The 19954-nt window shown below is 41.4% G+C and overlaps 1 protein-coding gene across 8 annotated transcripts in view; it reads left to right on the plus strand.

The window, feature by feature from the left end:
- Positions 1–9989: 9989 nt before the first annotated feature.
- The window catches only part of Jhbp2 (Juvenile hormone binding protein 2), a 38360-nt gene continuing 28395 nt past the window's right edge, over positions 9990–19954 (plus strand). Inside the window, exons 1-5 of one of the 8 annotated variants that reach the window (XM_072302148.1) lie at positions 10385–10554; positions 13067–13319; positions 15013–15280; positions 16487–16811; positions 17729–17867. In XM_072302148.1, coding sequence (XP_072158249.1) covers positions 10543–10554; positions 13067–13319; positions 15013–15280; positions 16487–16811; positions 17729–17731 — 861 coding nt within the window. In that variant the 5' untranslated portion in view covers positions 10385–10542 and the 3' untranslated portion in view covers positions 17732–17867. The other 7 variants (XM_019054855.2, XM_019054856.2, XM_072302147.1 and 4 more) reach the window with 7 other exon arrangements.

Genomic DNA, 19954 nt, shown 5'->3' on the forward strand with positions numbered 1-19954 from the left:
CGAAGCCGAGAAACAGTCAAAATCTGGTCAAAAACGAGCTTTTCTGACCACTTTTTGACTCGTTCTCTAAAGCGTTTTAAGCGGATAGCTCTAAGCGAGGTACTCGCGGAGCTTTTCCGACTGGAAAATCGCACTGAGCGGGTCAATTCCAAGCGAGCTTCCCTGGTTTCGGCCCAATCCGCGAACATTCGCCTTTGACCCGAAAAATTTAGTCGATGTAATCCATATGTCGATTTTTCTCTTTTTTGGACTGAGAAAAAATTTCAGGATTTCAGTCGCATCCTTCGTATTTGGAGGCGTAGAATCGATTCCGCACGGTCCCGACTCATGGCGAGACATCCTGAGCCGGGATAAGGTTATAAACTGGTCAAAAACGAGTTTGTCTGCCCAATTTTTGACTCTTTCTCTGGAGCGTTTCAGCGGATAGTTCAAAGCGAGGGACTTGTGGAGCTTTTCCGACTGGAAAATCGCACTCAGCGGGTCATTTCCAAGCGGCCTAAGTTGCTTTCGGCTCGATCGGTGAAATTTCGATTTTGACGCTTAAAATTCGGTTAATGTAACGCCTGTCGATTTTACTCGATTTTGGACTGATAAAAAAAAAATCAAGATTGCAGTCGCATCTAACGAATTTTGGAGGCGTAGAATCGATTCCACACGGTTCCATTTCTCGGCGAGACTTCCTGAGTCGAGAAACAGTCAAAAACTGGTCAAACACGAGCATTTCAGACCAATTTTTGACTCTTTCTCTGGAGCGTGTTCAGCGGATAGCTCGAAATGAGGGACTCGCGGAGCTTTTTCGACTGGAAAATCGTACTCAGTGGGTCATTTCCAAGCGGCATAACTTGCTTTCGGCTCGATCGGCGAACTTTCGATTTTGACGCTAAAAACCTGCGGAATCGATTCTACGCCTTCGACTACATAGGATGCGACTGAAATCTTGAAATTTTTTTCTCAGTCCCAAATCGAGAAAAATCTACAGGGGTACGAACCACGGACTAAATATTCGGGGTCAAAATTGAAAGTTCGCTGATCAGGCTGAAACCAAGGAAGCTCGCTTGGAATTTACCCGCTAAGTGCGATTCTCCAGTCTGAAAAGCTCCGCGAGTCCCTCGCTTCGGGCTGTCCGCTGAAAACGCTCTAGACATAGAGTCAAAAATTGGTCAGAAAAGCTCGTTTTTGAATGTTCTTTGGCTAAGGAAGCCTTGCAGAGAGCCAAGACTGTGCGGAATCGATTCTACGCCTTTAACTTCATAGGATGCGACTGAAATCTTGAAATGTTTTTCTCAGTTCCAAATCGGGAAAAATCGACAGGGGTTGCATGGACTAAATTTTTAGTTTCGAAATCGATACTTCGCCGATCGGGCAGAAACCAAGTAAAGTCGCTTGTTGTTCGGTCCCCCTGTTAGGTTTGTAGGCGCCAATGCTCGCGTCGCGCTGGCAGCACGCCGCGTACCGCTCGGCTCTGTTTGGCTCTATTATTAAAGTCGGGGAATCTTCGTTTTTCAAAGCATTATTTTGAAATTTTAGCACAGATTGCATGGAGTAATTTCAATTGATAAAAAGAAAAATAAGATTACAGGGAAGTATAATGCGTGTTTAGTAAATATTAAGGTGGTTCCATGATTTCCAAAGCACTTAAATTATATCTTCTACATATATTTCGTGCTTTTACAGTACTGCAGCGTGGTGTACTTGCAACAAACGTATTTGACTCTAAAAGATCTATGTACAAATGGGTTAAGACCAAAGATTGCGTGCTTCTTGGGTTTTTCCCCTCTTTTATTAATTCGTGTACAGATTTTTTCAATACAACTGTGGCTCATCGACATTAATATCGATGTCTCCGCTTGGATTAGAAAAGGTTTTATAAATATTTGCCACGTTTTAAAAATGTAAATCGACGGTGTGAGTCGGCAATCACATTACTCGTTTGCGGTGTCTGAAAATTTCCGCCTCTATGTTATTTTTTTCAAAGGAGAACGAATTGACATCATTCCTTGAAATTTTTACAAAATTTTCTTCGCACAGAGAGGAATAATCAAGAAAGTTTTGAATTGCCGTTGAATAGTTTTCCGTTAAAAAAATAAAGTATGACAGGAAGTCTGCGACGTCGCAAACCGAGTTACGTGATTGCCGACTTACACCGTCGAAATGTTCTTAAATGAACAGAAAACTCAGGGGAAAAAAATCAAGATGAGTGTAGGAACCGTTTTCGAGTTTCGGGTGGGCAAAGGGATCAAACTCTAGCCTCACTTTTCGCTATTTTCTTGTTCAACTGATGTGTCTACGGTTACGTTTAATTGAATATGTCATAGACCCCGGATTTTTACGAATTTTTACACGCAAAATCGAGTTTTAACGTTTATGAGTCAATATATCGATCGGTTATATCGATTTTTTAAGATTTTTTACAGAATAAAGACGATTTTTTGGGATTGAAATTGTTCATTTTTGATTCATGGATGACTAAATGCACCTGATATGACCCCCGGCTTTCGCTCCTTAAGCGATCGGGCTCCTTAGGCTCCTCCTCAGCACCTTAGGGCTCAGGGGGCTGACCCCCGCGTTCGGCTCCTTGGGGTTCAGGGGCTGACCCCCGCGTCCGGCTCCTTAGGGTTCAGTAGGCTGACTCCCGCGTCCGGCTCCTTAGGGTTCAGGGGGCTGACCCCCGCGTTCGGCTCCTTGGGGTTCAGGGGCTGACCCCCGCGTTCGGCTCCTTAGGGTTCAGGGGGCTGACCCCCGCGTTCGGCTCCTTAGGGGCCAGAAGGCTGAGCCCCGCGGTCGGCTCCTTAGGGTTCAGGGGGGCTGCCCCGCCGCCCGGAGTTTATCGAATGGCATTGCTGTTACTCGTATCCCGTTGTCTGAAGTCAATGATTCGCCTTCAAATGGCCGGGTATGCAAGATGACTGCCGTGACGCACGAATAGTCGTATCAGAATTTTGCATTAAGTTTACGCATTGATTTGAAGGCGCTCTTCTGTATCCTTTGTGAGTGGCCTCGTAGAATGGTTTTGACCAAAAAGCTCATAATTTTGGGTTTTAAATCGAGCCACATATTTGAAAAATGCCGAGGAATATCATTTTGAAAAAATAATTATATTGTTTTTCGTGTCTCCGTCTTAATTCAAAGAAGAAACTGCCGGCGGCTGGATCAGATTGTGTATTTTAAGTCCCTTGGTCCGGTCATCGTATTTTGAAGCGAAACTGAAAGAGTCGCCGTTTACAAGATCGGAACTTTCTCAAAAGCGGTTGTGAATTTAAAATGTTTCGCACGGATAAAATGAGCTTTCTTTGATTAACTGTGAATAATCAGAATTGAAGATAGGTACTTTTTCTACTGGTCCATTAGGAAAGCGTAAAACTTGGATGGATGGAGCATCGATAACCAACTTAATCTTATCTGATGAGGGATTTTAAGGGTGCAACCCTTTTTTGAGTCCTGAAATGATCCAAAACAATCCAAACAATCCAACAAGTTTTACTATATCGATGTTATCGTAATTACGAGGTGTGATCAAAAAGTTCCCGGACTGGTGCCGCCCTGGGCTGAAAAATGGTCCAAACGAGCTAAACTTAGGCTCGTTTGAAAGCTTATACTCTCACGAGTACAATCCTTTCTAGTTTTTGAAAAAATATTTATTAGTTTTTGCACAGCGTTAATTTTAGGGAAACGTGTTTGCGCCGTGCGGCGATTTTGTCTGCGAACGAGAAATGACCAACATCCTTTTCCAACTTTGAGGTGGCTGATAAGACAGGTGCATCCAGCGATCACGCTGATATGAGTCTATCCTACCTCTGGTGTACTTGCACAAGATAAACCACTATTTTCTACCTGAAATGTGTCACTTGGAACGCATCAAGATGCAATTTTTCGAAAAAAAAACGAAAAACTCGAAAAATTGCATCTTGATGCGTTCCAAGTGACACATTTCAGGTAAAAAATAGTGGTTTATCTTGTGCAAGTACACCAGAGATAGGATAGACTCATATCAGCGTGATCGCTGGATGCACCTGTCTTATCAACCACCTCAAAGTTGGAAAAGGATGTTGGTCATTTCTCGTTCGCAGACAAAATCGCCGCACGGCGCAAACACGTCTCCGTAAAATTGACGCTGTGCGAAAACTAATAAATATTTTTTCAAAAACTAAAGAGTAGTGTACTCGTGAGAGTATAAGCTTTCAAACGAGCCTAAGTTTAGCTCGTTTGGACCATTTTTCAGCCCACGGCGGCACCAGTCCGGGAACTTTTTGATCACACCTCGTACAATTTGACGAATTGACCCGCTGAGTGGAATTTCCAGTCGGAATAGCTCCGCAAGTCTCTCGCTTCGAGCTAGCCGCTGAATACGCTCCAGAGAAAGAGTCAAAAAGTGGTCAGAAAAGCTCGTTTTTGACCAGTTTTTTACTGTTTCTCGGCTCAGGAAGCCTCGCCGAGAGTCGGGACCGTGCTTAATCGATTCTACGCTTCCAGCAACGTAGAATGCGACTGAAATCTCGAGTTTTTTTTCTCAGTCCCAAATCGAGAAAAATCAACAAGCGTTACATTAACTAAATTTTAAGCGTCAAAATCGAAAATTCGCCGATCGAGCCGAAAGCAAGTTTTGCCGCTTGGAAATGACCCGCTGAGTGCGATTTTCCAGTCGGAAAAGCTCCGTGAGTCCCTCGCTTTGAGCTATTCGCTGAACACGCTCCAGAGAAAGAGTAAAAAATTGGTCAGAAAAGCTCCTTTTTTACCTGTTTTTGACTGTTTCTCGGCTCAGGAAGCCTCGCCAAGAGTCGGGACCGTGCAGAATCGATTCTACACCTCCAAATACGTAGGATGCGACTGAAATCTCGAATCTTTTTCTCAGTCCAAAATTGAGTAAAATCAACAAGCGTTACATTAACTAAATTTTAAGCGTCAAAATCGAAAGTTCGCCGATCGAGCCGAAAACAAGTTTTGCCGCTTGGAAATGACCCGCTGAGTGCGATTCTCCAGTCGGAAAAGCTCCGCGAGGGCCTCGCTTCGAGCTATTCGCTGAACACGCTTCAGTGAAAGAGTAAAAAATTGGTCTGAAAAGTCCGTGTTTGACCAGTGTTTGTCTGTTTCTAGGCTCAGGAAGTCTCGCCGAGTGTCGAGACCGTGCGAAATCGATTCTACGCCTTTAAATAATTAGGATGCGACTGAAATCTTGAAATTTTTTTCTCAGTCCCAAATCAAGAAAAATCGACAGGGGTTACATGGACTAAGTTTTTTAGCGTCAAAATCTAAAGTTAGCTGATCGGGCCGAAACCAAGTAAGGTCGCTTGGAATTGACCCGCCGAGTGCGATTTTCCAGTCGGAATAGCTCCGCAAGTCCCTCGCTTCGAGCTATCCGCTGAAGACACTCCAGAGAAAGAGTCAGAAAGTGGTCAGAAAAGCTCGTTTTTTGACCAGTTTTTTACTGTTTCTCGACTCAGGAAGCCTCGCCGAGAGTCGGGACCGTGCGGAATTGATTCTACGCCTCCAAATAATTCGGATGCGACTGAAATCTTGACATTTTTTTCTCAGTCCCAAATCGAGAAAAATCTACAGGGGTTACATGGATGAAATTTTTTAGCGTCAAAATCTAAAGTTCGCAGATCGGACCGAAACCAAGTAAGCTCGCTTGGAATTGACCCGCCGAGTGCGATTTTCCAGTCGAAATAGCTTGGCAAGTCCCTCGCTTCGAGCTAGCCGCTGAATACGCTCCAGAGAAAGAGTCAAAAATTGGTCAGAAAAGCTCGTTTTTGACCAGTTTTTTACTGTTTCTCGGCTCAGGAAGCCTCGCCGAGAGTCGGGACCGTGCTTAATCGATTCTACGCTTCCAGCAACGTAGAATGCGACTGAAATCTCGAATCTTTTTTCTCAGTCCAAAATCGAGTAAAATCAACAGGCGTTACATTAACTAAATTTTAAGCGTCAAAATCGAAAATTCGCCGATCGAGCCGGAAGCAAGTTATGCCGCTTGGGAATGACCCGCTGAGTGCGATTCTCCAGTCGGAAAAGCTCCGCGAGTCCCTCGCTCACAGCTATATCTGCTGAAAACGCTCCAGAGAAAGGGTCATAAAGTGGTCTGAAATGCTCGTTTTTTACCTGCTTTTGACTGGTTCTCGGCTGGACAAAATCAAAAGTTCGCCAATCGGACCGACACCAAGTAAGGTAACTTGGAATTGACCCGCTGAGTGCGATTTTCTAGTCGGAAAAGGTCCGCGACTCCCTCGCTTCGAGCTATATGCTGAATACGCTCGAGAGAAAGATTCAAAAAGGAGTCAGAAATTCTCGTTTTCGACCAGTTTCTGAATGTTTCTCGGCTCAGGGAGCCTCACCAAGAGTCAAGACCGTGTGGAATTGATTCTACGCCTCGAACTTAATAGGATGCGACTGATATCTCGAAATTTTTTTCTCAGTCCCAAATGGAGAAAAATCTAAAGGGGTTATATGGACTAAATTTTTTAGCGTCAAAATCGAAAGTTAGACGAAGCATTTCGGGTCAAAATTGAAAGTTAGCCAAACGGGGTGAAACCAAGTAAGCTCGCTTGGAATTGCCCCGCTGAATAAGATTTTCCTGTCGGAAAAGTTCCGCGAGACACACGCTTCGAGCTTTCTGTTGAAAATGCTCGAGAGAAAGAGTCAAAAAGTGGTGGAAAAAGCTCGTTTTTTACCTGTTTTTGACTGTTTTTCGGCTCAGGAAGCCTCGCCAAGTGTCGGGACCGTGTGGAATCGATTCTACGTTTCCAACTGCGCAGGATGCGACTGAAATCTCGAAATTTTTCTCTCAATCCCAAATCGAGAAAAATCTACAGGGGTTACATGGACTAAATTTTTTAGCGTCAAAATCGGAAGTTCGCCGGTCGAGCCGAAACCAAGGAAGCTCGATTGGAAATGACCCGCTGAGTGCGATTTTCCAGTCGGAAAAGCTCCGCGAGTCCCTTGCTTCGAGTTATCTATTCGTGTTTTATCAACAAATTTAATCGTTTTAAAGTGAAAAAACGAGATTGGAAGTAGGGATTATTATGCTTTGAATTCAAACATACGTTAGCCCCTTCTTCTTGGATACATGGTGCCCGCTAGCACACTCGCGAGTTCGTGAAACGCCATCAATAATCTGTGTTAGGTTCGGTTAAGCAACTAAACTAACTCCTTGGCAAAGCGGCGAGTATCGCTGGATTTGAAGGCGTAAAGAAATCTTTACTACATATATATCGATGATATCGTAATTACAATTTGACGAATTGACAAGTACGGAACTTGCAAATTGCCGGCGATTGCTGACTCCCTGCGACTTACACACTGATAAATATTTCAGAGATAACAGGGCGCATACAGGCAGTTCCTACAAAAATTGAGATAGTTTTAATTTCAAGTAAAACTAGTCTTGATGCATATTCCGTGAAAAATTCGCTCCCAAATTCCAATTTTTAAGCATCAAAATGTCAGTTTGAACTTTTATTCCGCCATAAGGATCCATGTATAATTTCGAAACTTCAAACACGTATTTCTCGAAATAGCAGAAACTGCACTTCAAAATGTTCGCTCCTATGTTTAATTTTTCCGAGAAGAAACAAGCCTTTATATCTTAATTTTTTACAGAATATTCTGCTAATGGAGATGAAAAACCAAGGAGGTTTCGAAGAATTAAGTACGTTGACTAGTTTTTTAAGAAAAGCATGAAACATGACAGGAAGTTTGCTACGTCGCAAATGGAAATGTGCGGTTTCGCACTTTGGCCATCGAAATCCTGGTATACGTCGTCGGCAATGAATAATTTTCTGTGCGATTATTGCTTCGTAACGTGTTCCATGTGGAGCGTCTTGAAGAGACGTATGTTTACCACGTCAGATTAACGATGAGGGGGGGATCGAACCCAAGTTTTGACGGATCCTTACCTGATCGTCATGCTTTCAGGAAGACGAAGCGAAGGCTAGAGGCTTCACTTAAGTCGATAAGGGTTTCCACGCGTTCTTAAAAGCGAACCGTCGCGCTTAGGAATGAAAATTATTTTTCTTTCTTGTTCGGCTGTAGTATTGGTGGATTTGATGGAGTACCGATACGGTGCGCGCGTTTAATGTCTCATCAGACATTGTGCGAATATACTAGGTCGTCATGATATCACTCATCAATATCCTCTTCCTCTCGTTGATCACTGTTACTCTGATAAGGGAGCACATTCTTCCACTTACGCAGCACTCTTCGTTGCTCTTTTGACGAAAGGACGTATCTCAATTTCCACTTGAGCCCTGCTCTCTGTGTAATTCTATGCTTTCCAAGGCTCACGTGGAAACAGGGATACGCCCTTACGTTCGAAAAGCGACGCAAAGTGGGTCGAGTCAATCAGTGGGGTCGGGCATGAAATTTTTGACTGAAACTGCAAATGTTGATGTTTAATTGGACGTATTTCTGGAACTAAGCGCCAAATTGAGTTCTTTTTGAGGAATTTAGAATGCCGGATAGCGCGTTCTGTCAAACGGAACTAAGCGTCATGGAGAAGCATTGAGAGCATAGGACGGAATGATCTCGACGCCCGGTTCGGCCGCCAATCCAAGCCCCCCCTCTACCTTCCTCACCCTATGACGCTTAGGTCCGTTTCATAGAAATACGTCCAATTCGTCACATATTAAATTTTAAGGGGTGTTTCTAGAGGAAAGTTTCATGACGAAACACATTATGGAAACACTTTTAAAACCTCAAATTTTTATATGAACAAAATTTTAAGCTTTTAAAGTTTCCAAATTTTGTCCGATTTCTCCGTTGACTCGATCCACTGTGCGACGTTTAATCATTTGGACGTATTTCTACCAAACTGAACTATGTGCAATATTACGTGAGCCCTGTTATGCACATATTCTGTTGGGTCTCAGGGCTCATGTCTTAATGCACATAGTTCCGTTTGATAGAAATACGTCCATCTCTAACCTCTTATCCTCTTTTCGAGGGCCCCACGGCCGCGGCCCGTTTCAGCCGTGTTTTTGCACTATTGGAGACACTCGTAAAAAATGTTCGATTGCTTTATTTTATTAATTAATCTTGCACTTATCATTTGTTCGATTGTTTTATTCTATCAGTCTTGCTCAATTTTATTTTAAGTCTTTGAGTTTATTTGTTTCGCGGAAGACTTGAGGTGTAATTGATGCTCGCAGTCTCTGAAGTAGTGGGCTGTGCTTATCCAAACATATGGATTGCGGATTCCTGATAGTGATATGCTAACGAGATCACTGAGTGTTGCAACATTTACTGAGACTGATTTGACTGAGGCAAGACAACTTGCATCCCGCCGCCGCCGTCTTGCGCCGCGCCGCGAGTGAAGCGTAGCGGTGAGAGCCCAGAGAGTTAAAACGCCTTCACTTGCGCGCGTATGCAACACGGACATCCGTGGAGGCCGAATAGTTGCATGCAGGCCGGCAGGCGCTCTGATGAAATTCGTTTAATGCTTGTCGCGTGCGGTACTAACTGAGGGCGTGTTTCTCTTACCCTTCATCGCAACTTAACTCCAGCGTCGTCTATTGTGCCGATGAAGTAATCTGTAACTGATTTTCATCCCGCCGTTGTTAATTTTAGGGAAAAATACAGATTGTTTAAATGTATTACAACATTTCCGGTCCTCGAAATCTCAAGAAATGTAGGCATCTAAGCAGGATTTGTCGAGTCTCTTTCGACCCACTGAAATAAGTTGTCCTTTACTTGGACCAAACCCCCTCCTCCTTCGGAGATAAACTTTTAATGTTTAAGTGTGAAATATTTAGAGAACGATCCTCGAAGCCGGGCGTGAAATTTTAGTTAAGGCATTGACAAAAATCATGAACACATATATTTCTACTTAAAATGTTTTTATTTAGGTATTTCCGCTTTTGGGGTGAGTCTTGACACTCTCTTTTTGCGCTATTAGGCTATGCATTTCTCACTTTTTTGTGTTTTTGGGTGCCGTCCAGTGGTTTGGTGTGCTTTGCGATGTATCGATTGTTCTGCCATTTAAACATATGGTAAAGAATCGATCATTAAGGTGTTCGCTGCGAACACCCTGATTATCGATCCTTTTCCATAGGTTTAAATGACATAACAATCGATACATCGCAAAGCACGCCACGCCACTGGTGCCGTCCCTCATTCGAGGCGTAGCCAAGGCCAAGACGAGCCTGACTCTCCTTTGTGCTGTCGATAAAATTCAGACAAATTTTCAAACAGATTCAACCAACAATTTCTCTGTAAAACGAATGAAATGGCGGCGGGAATTTCGAAACGTCGAAACGCGCCTGCGATACTTCGGCCGGAAGGTGTCGAGATATTGAAACACCGCAATCAAGAAATAACATGTAGTTTTAGCTTTGCTAGTCAGTGTGGCTAGCTCAAGTATGTGAGATAAGATTGATCAATTCGTTACGCTGCCACGAGAGACGACGGCGAAGCATTACAGCTTGAGTCGCGGTAAGCGCGTGGATTTGAGCTTTTCGAAGTTCACATCGAAATGAACCTGCTGCCGTCTATCTCACCCACACGCGGAAAAGGTGACATCATCATCAAAACAAAGCGTGACCTCACTTTTCAATTATGGTTCACGAGGTAAGTTTTCTCCTATGGATTTGATGCGATACTCCGATGATAATCCCCTTCATTACATCATTCTAAGACCAAATCAACATTAATACTTTTTGCGCGTTGTGCTGTCAATATATTTTTGTGAAGTTCGTTTTTTTAGCCATCCGCTTTTTTCTATTTGTCGGTTAGTGCTTATGAAAAAAAAAAAAATAATTCTCTCATATAAGCGTTTATAAACATACATGTTATTGTGATTATATTATTACGTATTAGAGTCAAAGAGATGTGTGCGTGTGTGTGGGTTGAAATTCCTTCAGAAATTTGATCGCGGGAGTAAGAAATGAATATTTAAGGAGACTAACTGTGAGACCCATCTTTCAGCAAGGAGCATAACCGATCAGGTACCTTATTACGTCAGGTACGTTTATTATACGTTGTGAACGATAAAATTAATTATCAATCTTTTGTTTTCCGTCGTCGCAAAATAAATTGAGATGTGAGAATTGCTCAATTCAATTTGCTTGAACCCCTCTCCCGAGTGTCTTTCATGTGCATTTAAATTTTACCGAATGAAAGTGAATGAAAGTTTCATACTTTTCATGTGATCTCGATCCACTATCTTGTAGGAAACATTTGTGGAGATAATTTTGTATGTAAAGTTTACCCTGAAATAAATTTTGATAAAAATCACAAATAGTATCCATCTTCTGAAATACGTTACTTACATTCTTCATGTGCGAAAATTTTTCCTAAAAAATAAGCTAATATTTGGTTACTTTAGTCTTGAGATTGAAATCACCTTGAATACTTTCATTAATATGCATTTATATGAAGACGTTATACTCGTTTTTCTCGAAAGTGCAAAAATGACACTTTTTACTCGTATTTCCTTACTTTGCCAGGGGCTTCATTGATCCCTATATTATTATTAATTTCTGTTTGCTTTGGTTAGATTTGCGTGGTTTTAAGAAAATGTAAGTGGCTGAAAGTAATTGCTACATTAGATGAAGTTGAATCTTTTGAAGAGACACTGCAAAAAAATGTCTATTAATCGATACAATTCCGGTGATGTAATAATTGCAATCTTTGATGAGCAAAAGGTCAATACCTACGCTCCCTACAAAGGTATCATTACAGATAATTTAAAAAGTTACATGGAAATAACAATAAAAATAACGATCGCTATAAAGGTAGTTGAAACAATTTCTGCGCCTTGAATTCAGTTGACAGGCATGGCAACATGCGCCTTGAATTCAGATGATAGGCAACATGCAACCACCTGCAAAATTTGTGCCGATAAGGAACTTCATTGCATTGATGTATTCTATCACAATATTTTTAAATAAAATTGCAATAGTTTGAAGATGAGATTTGCCGCTTGTGACAACTGTATTGCTATTTATGAGTATTCTACCGTGCGAAGGAAAAACACCACATCGATGGTCAAAGTGCAGAAGTGCGTATCTCGGAAAACACGATTTTCCAGGAGAGTACAGAAACTGACTACATTCCTCTTTATTTTCGGTAGAAGGGTAAAATTTCTTGAGTATAGCAAAGAGTAAGATGCTTTTTCAGACTTCGTCAGCATTTTGAATATTTTCTCGGACTGTTAGAAAATATGGCAGAAATACCGAGATTCGCGTTTTCGGCACTAGGAATTGACACTTCATTACCAGATACGTATTTTTGCAATCAGAGTCGGATTTAAGGGGTGGCCACATGGCGGAAAATGTTGTAATTTTTACAAATATAGGTATCAAAAAAAAAAAAAAAAAAAAAAAAAAAAAAAAAAAATCAGATTCAGAAAAAAATTACATTCGAGAAAAGGCGACAAAATCCCTCATTTCCTGATTGTTAAAGTATAGTAATTTCTAATTTGTTCGTCCGTCGGTGATACAAGAGACAGCGCCTTTCACTAGTCTAGTTGAGAGAGAAACCAAACACGCAATTTGGCCTGGAGCGGCGCGGGCGCACAGAGCAATGATGACGAGGACTTGAGATGAAAAGAAGGAGCCCTCGCCTCGGCGCGCCGGTCAGCATGAAACACATATTAGCGCCTACAAGACTCCACGAATACTCCACGCATTGCGTCAAACGTATTGCGGTCAGCGGCGATTGGCGCGAAACTCACAGTGCCTGCAAGACTGCATGAATACTTCACGCATTGCGTCAAAAACAGTGTGGTCGGCGTGAAAAGCATAGTCGCGTAGTTGAGAACTGGGTCTTCAGGAGTTGCCAAATTTCCTTCGACAAATGGCGAATTTTCTGGAAAATTTATTAATAATTCTCTTCCGATTTTTTAGAGGACTTTACCATTCGAAATTCGATCTACAAAGTCTGAAAATTTCAAAGAAAAATATTCAGAACTCCTCAAAAGTAATTTTTTCCTAATTGGAAATTTGGCAACATTCCAATGCCCATGCGCCGTTTTTTCTTAGCACGGCAGTGTGGTGTGCCTCTCGTTTTCTCTAGTTCTTATGAGAAAATCTCGCATCCTATGCAAATGAATTCATTTCGCATGTCTATGTTGATCCAGGTAAAAATTGGAGACATGAAGCTTCTGACATTTGTGACAGTGCTCTCCTCAGCGTCCTGCTGCTCGGCTTACAATATTCTAGTGTTTTCTCCATATCCCACATGGAGTCAGTACATTCAAATGGAGCCCCTTTTCTCCGCTCTAGGCCTTCGTGGCCACAATGTGACTGTCGTTAGTCCCTTCCCGCCAAAAAAGGAGCAATCGCATTTCCATCACATCCACTTCGTCGCTGATCTTTACTGGAAAATTAAGTGTAAGTTACATTGATGTAAACACTGATGTACTGTCTCCGATGGCTGAGCTCCGCAACCAATGTCAATCGCAGCGATTCAAAGGTCCCGCAAAAAAATTATTCATCAGAGGGGCAAAAATAGTGTGGCTTGGACTTCTCTCTGATTTTTCATTAATCTTAAACGTTCACTCCATATGAATTTCAAAAAATGATGTCGATTTTTTTATGTTTCATAAGATAAAGCACGGGTGAAAATTTTGAAATATTGCATGCAACTATGACGAGTGGTTTTAGAGTTTCTCCATTTTCTGCATGTCGCTTACTATCGAATTTCCGCACCAGCTGTGCGTACCCGTACATACTCCAATGATAAGTCAAATGATAAAACCTATCTATAATATATCTTACCCAAACCCTATAACTTGTACCGAATTGAGTATTTTACGAAGAAAAAACTAAGGGTTTTTCTGCTGATTAATCAAGAAACGTATCGATGGTCAAAGATCGAAAGTAGGTATCTCTATTTGCGACGTTGTAGACTTCATATCAAACCTTATTTCTTGAGTAAAAAACTAGTGAGATTAAGTTCTCCAAAATTTCGTTTATTTTTCTTCTCTATCGGCAGAATATTTTATATTTTCAGGTTACAGAGTTGGCTTGTTTCTCTTCTAAAAAATAAAATACAAGCGAAAATTTTGAAACATCGCAATGGAGATACGTGGTTTCACACTTTGACCATCGATACATCAAGAACGATGCTTTCAAGCTAAAGTAGAATAGACGACTTGTAACGGAATCAGCCTCTAACCTCAGCAGAAGTTGCCAAATTTTCTCTGATGTTTCATTTTTTACAAAATAAACCGAGCAGAACCAAAACTTGAAATAGTGACTATATTCTTCATAATCTAGGTTACATATGTAAAGAGAGTATAAGGTGTCAAGTAGTTAAATCTTTTTTTATGAACAATAAAACATGAGAGGAAGGCTATGTGATTCGGCAGTACGGGTGATTTCGATCGACAACCAAGTACTAGCACACTGGTTTCTCTAATCGTTTAAAATCAGGAGTTTGACGAGCTCAGCTCGAGATATTTTAAGCATTTTTTCGGGATGACGAAAATTGGAAAGCAATAGCTTTAAAAAAGAGGACCCGGAAAAAGAGCACGAGGCCATAGTCCCAGAATTTTAAGGGATAATTGTCATGCTAAGGAAAAACGCCGTCCGACCCTTCAAACGTTGCCAAATTTCCTTTCACAAATCAAAATTTTTTGGGAAAATTTGTAAATACGTTTCTTTCAAATTTTCAAAAGAAATTCATTTTCAATTTGATCTAAATAGCCTGAAAATTTCAATGGAAAATACTCGCAAGTTTCTAAAAAATTATTTTCTAAGAGGAAATTTGGCAACATTCGAATACTCATACGGCGTCATTCCTCAGCACGGCAGGCAGATAACCCCTAGTACTTTTTTTCCGTGTAGATGCTCTGTATTGTGTGCGGTGGACCATTTCTGCGACATGTGTAGGTATTTTCAACACGTCAAACTTTTTAAATTGAAGCCATTTTAAATTGAACGTATTTCTGCCAAACGGAACTATAGGCATTAAAACATGAGCCCTGAGATCTATAAGAATATATGCTGAACAAAGCTCACGTCATCATGCACACCGTTCTGTTTGACAGAAATGTGTCCAATTGTTCTACTCTCCCAACAGTCTCTGCTCCGACGTCCCTGAAAGATTGGATAGCAGAGATTAAAGACAAACGACTACCCATCGACTTTTGGAAAGAGTTACCGGACGCGAGTATGCCCGAAATTCTTGAGTCCTCAGTTTTTCAAGACTTGATTCACAATGAAAACAAATTCGACCTGGTGTTCATGGAGGTGTTCTTCGGCCAGGAACCGCTCGTCATTCTTGGGCATCTCTTGGACGCTCCCGTGGTCGCTTTTGCAACTTTTGGTCACATGCCTGATATCTTAAGGTACCTATAAGCCAAGATAGCTAAATTCTATGACTAGTCATTTTAGCCTCAATTCTGGGGTTTCCCGCTTATTTTCCTCTCTGAGACCAAGAGAGACCCCCAGAGAGAACTTCCAATTGGACGTATTTCTGTCAAACGGACCTCAGCGCCATAGGGTGAGGAGGGTGGAGAGGGGCTTAAATTGGCGGCGGAATCAGGCGTCCGGCTTATTCTGTCCCATACTCGCAATGCTTTTCCATGGCGCTTAGGTCCGTTTGACAGAACGCGCTATCCCGCATTCTAAATTCCTCAAAAGGAACTCAAATTGGCGCTCAGTTCCGTTTGATAGAATGACGTCCAATTAATTTGTGTTAAAAATAATTGCTAATATCTCGTTCAAGAGTTGATTTTCAAACCTCCTATCGTGTGAATCGATTTCTACGTAATATTTAAAAGGGAAAGTATGTGATATTATTTCCCAGTTCAAACCTTACCTATATTAATTTAGTGGCCCATTAAACTTTTATTTCAAAATTTTCGCTCTGAACTAAACAACTGAACTGTGTTACAACTGAACTTCATTGGCAATTAGGAACTACAATTGCTGGCTCATACATAAAAAACACCTATCTACTAAGGGAACCTGATGGCACACTACCGACCACGGTGAAACAGTAAAAATGCGTATCTCGGTTGCAGTGTTTCGAAATCTCCGCTATTTTTTATATTTCTTATTTTTTATATTTTCTATTTTTTAATAGGAGACCGAACCAACACTATGGCTTGAAGTTTTCAAAGAATATTTTTCACATAAAGAGGAAAAATCACTTAAATTTTCAAAAAATGACGTTCAGTGGTGTTCCATGTAGAAAATAAAGTTAGACAGGAATTCTGCGACGCCGCGAACCGAGATACGTATTTCTTCAGTTTCACCATCGATAAGTTGTCTCTAAAGTGAACCAGAAGTTATAGTTCCGAATTGCGAAACGTGAAGTCCAACTCCTGCGACGAGGAGTGGAGGAGGAGATTAGGAGGTGCCAGTTGCCGGATGATCTTTGAGAGTATGGTTTATAGGAGGCAATGGCGATTGGGCGTCGCAGAGCGCGAGACTACGCTGTGAAAGCGGCTTTATGTATGTAAGTCCAACTCGTCGAGTTCTTTCCTCTCAGCATTTCTAAATTTTCGGTCTTGTTTCGACTTTTCAAGTCCATTTTCCCGCCGTTTTAGGTACATGGGTGCCCCGAACGCTGTGGCATACCTGTCACATTTCAACGTGGACTACGCGGGCTCGCTGAGCCTGACCCAAAGGCTAGAGAACGCTTGGATTCATTACAGGACGATGCTCTACGACGAGTACTGGTATTACCCGCAACACGACGCTGTGTTGGCCAAGTATTTTCCCGGACCCCTCCCCAGCATCTCTGATATGCTAAGGAACATCTCGCTATTCTTTCTCACTGCCAATACTGCCGTCGATGGGGCTAAAATTTACCCACCTAATGTTATTGAGCTTCCTGTGCTGCATCTCAAAGATCCAGCACCTTTGGATAAGGTACTCTCGCTTATTCTCACTGTCATTTTCCTATTCTGCCGTGGTAAGGAAAAACGCCGTATGAGCCCTCAGGCGTTGCCAAAAGTCCTTTCCTAAATCACGGATTCTCGGGAATGTTTACGAGTAGTTCTCTTTCGATTTTTCGGAGGATTTCGTTCGGAATTTTATCTAGAAATGTGAAAATTACGAGGATGAATATTTATAACTTCCCCTCAAAAATGAATATTTTTTGATAGGAAATTTGTCAATATTCAAATGCTCATACGACGTTTATACTCAGCTCGGCAGTATTAAAAATGGGACAAGGTCCGAACTGGAAAAAAGTCACATTTTTCCCCATTGAATATCTTACGTGCCCAACGATTCATACAACCAGCTCCGGATTTGCCGGGGGCCTCCTGGACCCGTTTTTCTCTATGGTTATTTTCAATTTTCTTTTCTCTGCGAGTGGTCCGATTAAATCTTTTGGGGGCCCTTGAAGCCTTGAAGATTTTGCATAGTTATGGAGGTTCTGAAACGGGGATTTTAGGAGTCATGTGGCCCTAAATTGAGGCTCATAGGGCTCCAAAATGAAGGCGTGTGGGATCCTTTGTTTTCCCGGAGACGTGGACCGCCTTCAATTTACGAAGTATACAACCCGCAATAAGCGGGCCCTAATACCTGCTAGCACCCCTGGTCGCTAAGCGTTAATAGGACTTGTATACATTGGATGATATTTTAATGTGGTAGGCGTCATTTTCTTGCCATTTTATCATTTAAAAGTTCATTTATACGGTTTTATCCGGCCCAGATGTCAAGAATCAAAAATAAAAAGATGGTGTCACTCTCTTTGAAATTGTCTGTCCCGACCAAATGTATCTAATATCCATATCACCCTTATTTTCATACACCTACACCTACTCTTTACTCATTTACAGTGAATGTCACAGTGATAGTATAATTAACGATGCTGTCCGTAGGAACTGGATGTAATCATGAACAATGCACAGGATGGAGTGATCTACTTCAGTTTTGGATCGATTGTGACCCCCAGCATTCTCGGAGAGGAGGAAACTCAAATATTCTTATCCGTTCTGAAAGAGTTGAATCAGACCGTTTTATGGAAGACGGACTGGAACTCTACCTCCCATGATATTCCGAAGAATGTTTACACGAGGGATTGGTTCGATCAGAAGAGTATCTTAGGTAAACCATCACCATTTCACCGATTCTCTACTTCAAATTCGCAGCACCACATTCCCAAGTAGCACGGTGCAATGCAAATATTGAAATCAAATTGCGATTTATTATAATAAAATTAAAATTCTTTTACCATGAAAATGCAATATTTTTACATAATATGGTCTATAAATGCCGATTTTAAACAGTGAACAAAATAAAACGAGTTCCGTGCTTCAGAAAAATACGCAGTTTCCAGTGCCATGAAAAATTGAATCTTATTCCAAATCTTTTGCAATAAATCCAATTAGCAAAGTGCCTTCAATCAGCAGATAGGCAACATACACAACACTCCGATGCATTTTGAATAATTTTAACATGTAATTGCCATTTGTTGCGATCTGTGCCACTTGGGTCGTCATTACCACATTTCCATCATCAGAGTCATTCCCATCATTAGTCTGTCCCGAGTTGTGGTTAAAATATTTTTATGCGGAGGCGCATCGGCTATATTTTAATTTTTATAAATATCGATGGCCCAAGAGGGAAACTGCGTACCCTCATTGCGGTGTTTTAAAATTTCCGCTCCTATTTTATTTTTTTAAGGAGTAACGCGTCAACTTCATAGCTTAAAAGTTATAGAGAATATTCTGCTATCTGAGAAGAAGAATCAAGGAAGTTTTAAGATATTACGTCGATTAGTTTTGCAAAGACAAAGAAAATTATGGCAATCAGTATACACAGTCAAAAACGAAGATACGTGGTTTCGCACTTTGGCCATGGATGTATTTTATTAACCTATGATAGATAGGATAGATAGATATGTTACTAAAATTGTCACTAAATGCCAACACCGTTGGCAAAAGTGCCCAGTGCGGATTGAGCAAATGTTCTGCCCCACCTTCAGACTGGCCATCCATGCTGCGAGTCTACGAACTGGCCGATGGTTTTGCTGTACTGCCGTGCTAAGGAAGAACGCCGTATGAACATCCGAGAGTTGCCAAATTTCCTTCGATAAAATGTTTATTTTTGAGGAAAGTTATGAATATTTTTCCTTAAAATTTTCAAGAACTTTAGGTGAAATTATGAGCAAAATTATCTGACAAATTGGAAGAAAAATATTCATGAGGTTACTAGGAAATTCGTGTTTTATCAGTCGAAATTTGGCAACGTCTGAAGCTTCATACGCCGTTTTTACCCTAGCACGGCAGTGTAGCGCCCTGATGCAACTATTTGTGTTCCACGGATGTGCGAGTTGCGTGCTCATAACTGAAGGCACTTCTGCTTTTCTCACTTCTTCAGAGAAGGTCTTGTTAGTTGTATCACTATAAAAACAGTGCACCTATTAATTAGGAAGGGTATTACCAGTGAGCGACACAAGACCAGAGTATCTAAGGCCAATAATTGAATCGGTCATTCGTCAAAACTTAAGAAATGATAACACGAGAAAAACATTAGAAACTTTAATAATTGACCCGTTTTAAATCGTTGATCATAAGATAAGGCGATTAATTAATTCATCGCTTTTCAAACTACAATTTCTGGCGCTTAGGTCATTTTAAGCCGATTAAAATCGGTGATTATCTCAATCGACGAATAAAACACTGCTTGTGAGTTGACTATGGCGCCTTGATGCAGGATGCAACTATTCGTGTTCCACGGATGCGCGTGTTGCATTTTCAAAATTGAAGGCACTCTTGCTTTTCTCACCTCCTCAGAAATGCACGGGAAGTTGTCCTCAGTTGTAGCACTCGAATAACAGAGCCCGAACCAGCACCTACGCAGAGAAATTAATGTCATCTCAATCCTTTTACTACTAAGAAGGGGCAGCTTTCTGATTGAAACACGAGTGACAGGCTTCATGGATTTTCTGATATCAAAATTTTGAAAGAATTTCTGAACAAACTTATTAAATGGATATTTGAGCATATAAATTTGAGCTACCATTTAACCCGTGGAGTATCACGGAAAACGAAGGTGCTCCA

The sequence above is a fragment of the Bemisia tabaci genome, chromosome 7 (genome assembly GCF_918797505.1).
Source record: "Bemisia tabaci chromosome 7, PGI_BMITA_v3".
Classification (NCBI taxonomy): Eukaryota; Metazoa; Arthropoda; class Insecta; order Hemiptera; family Aleyrodidae; genus Bemisia; species Bemisia tabaci.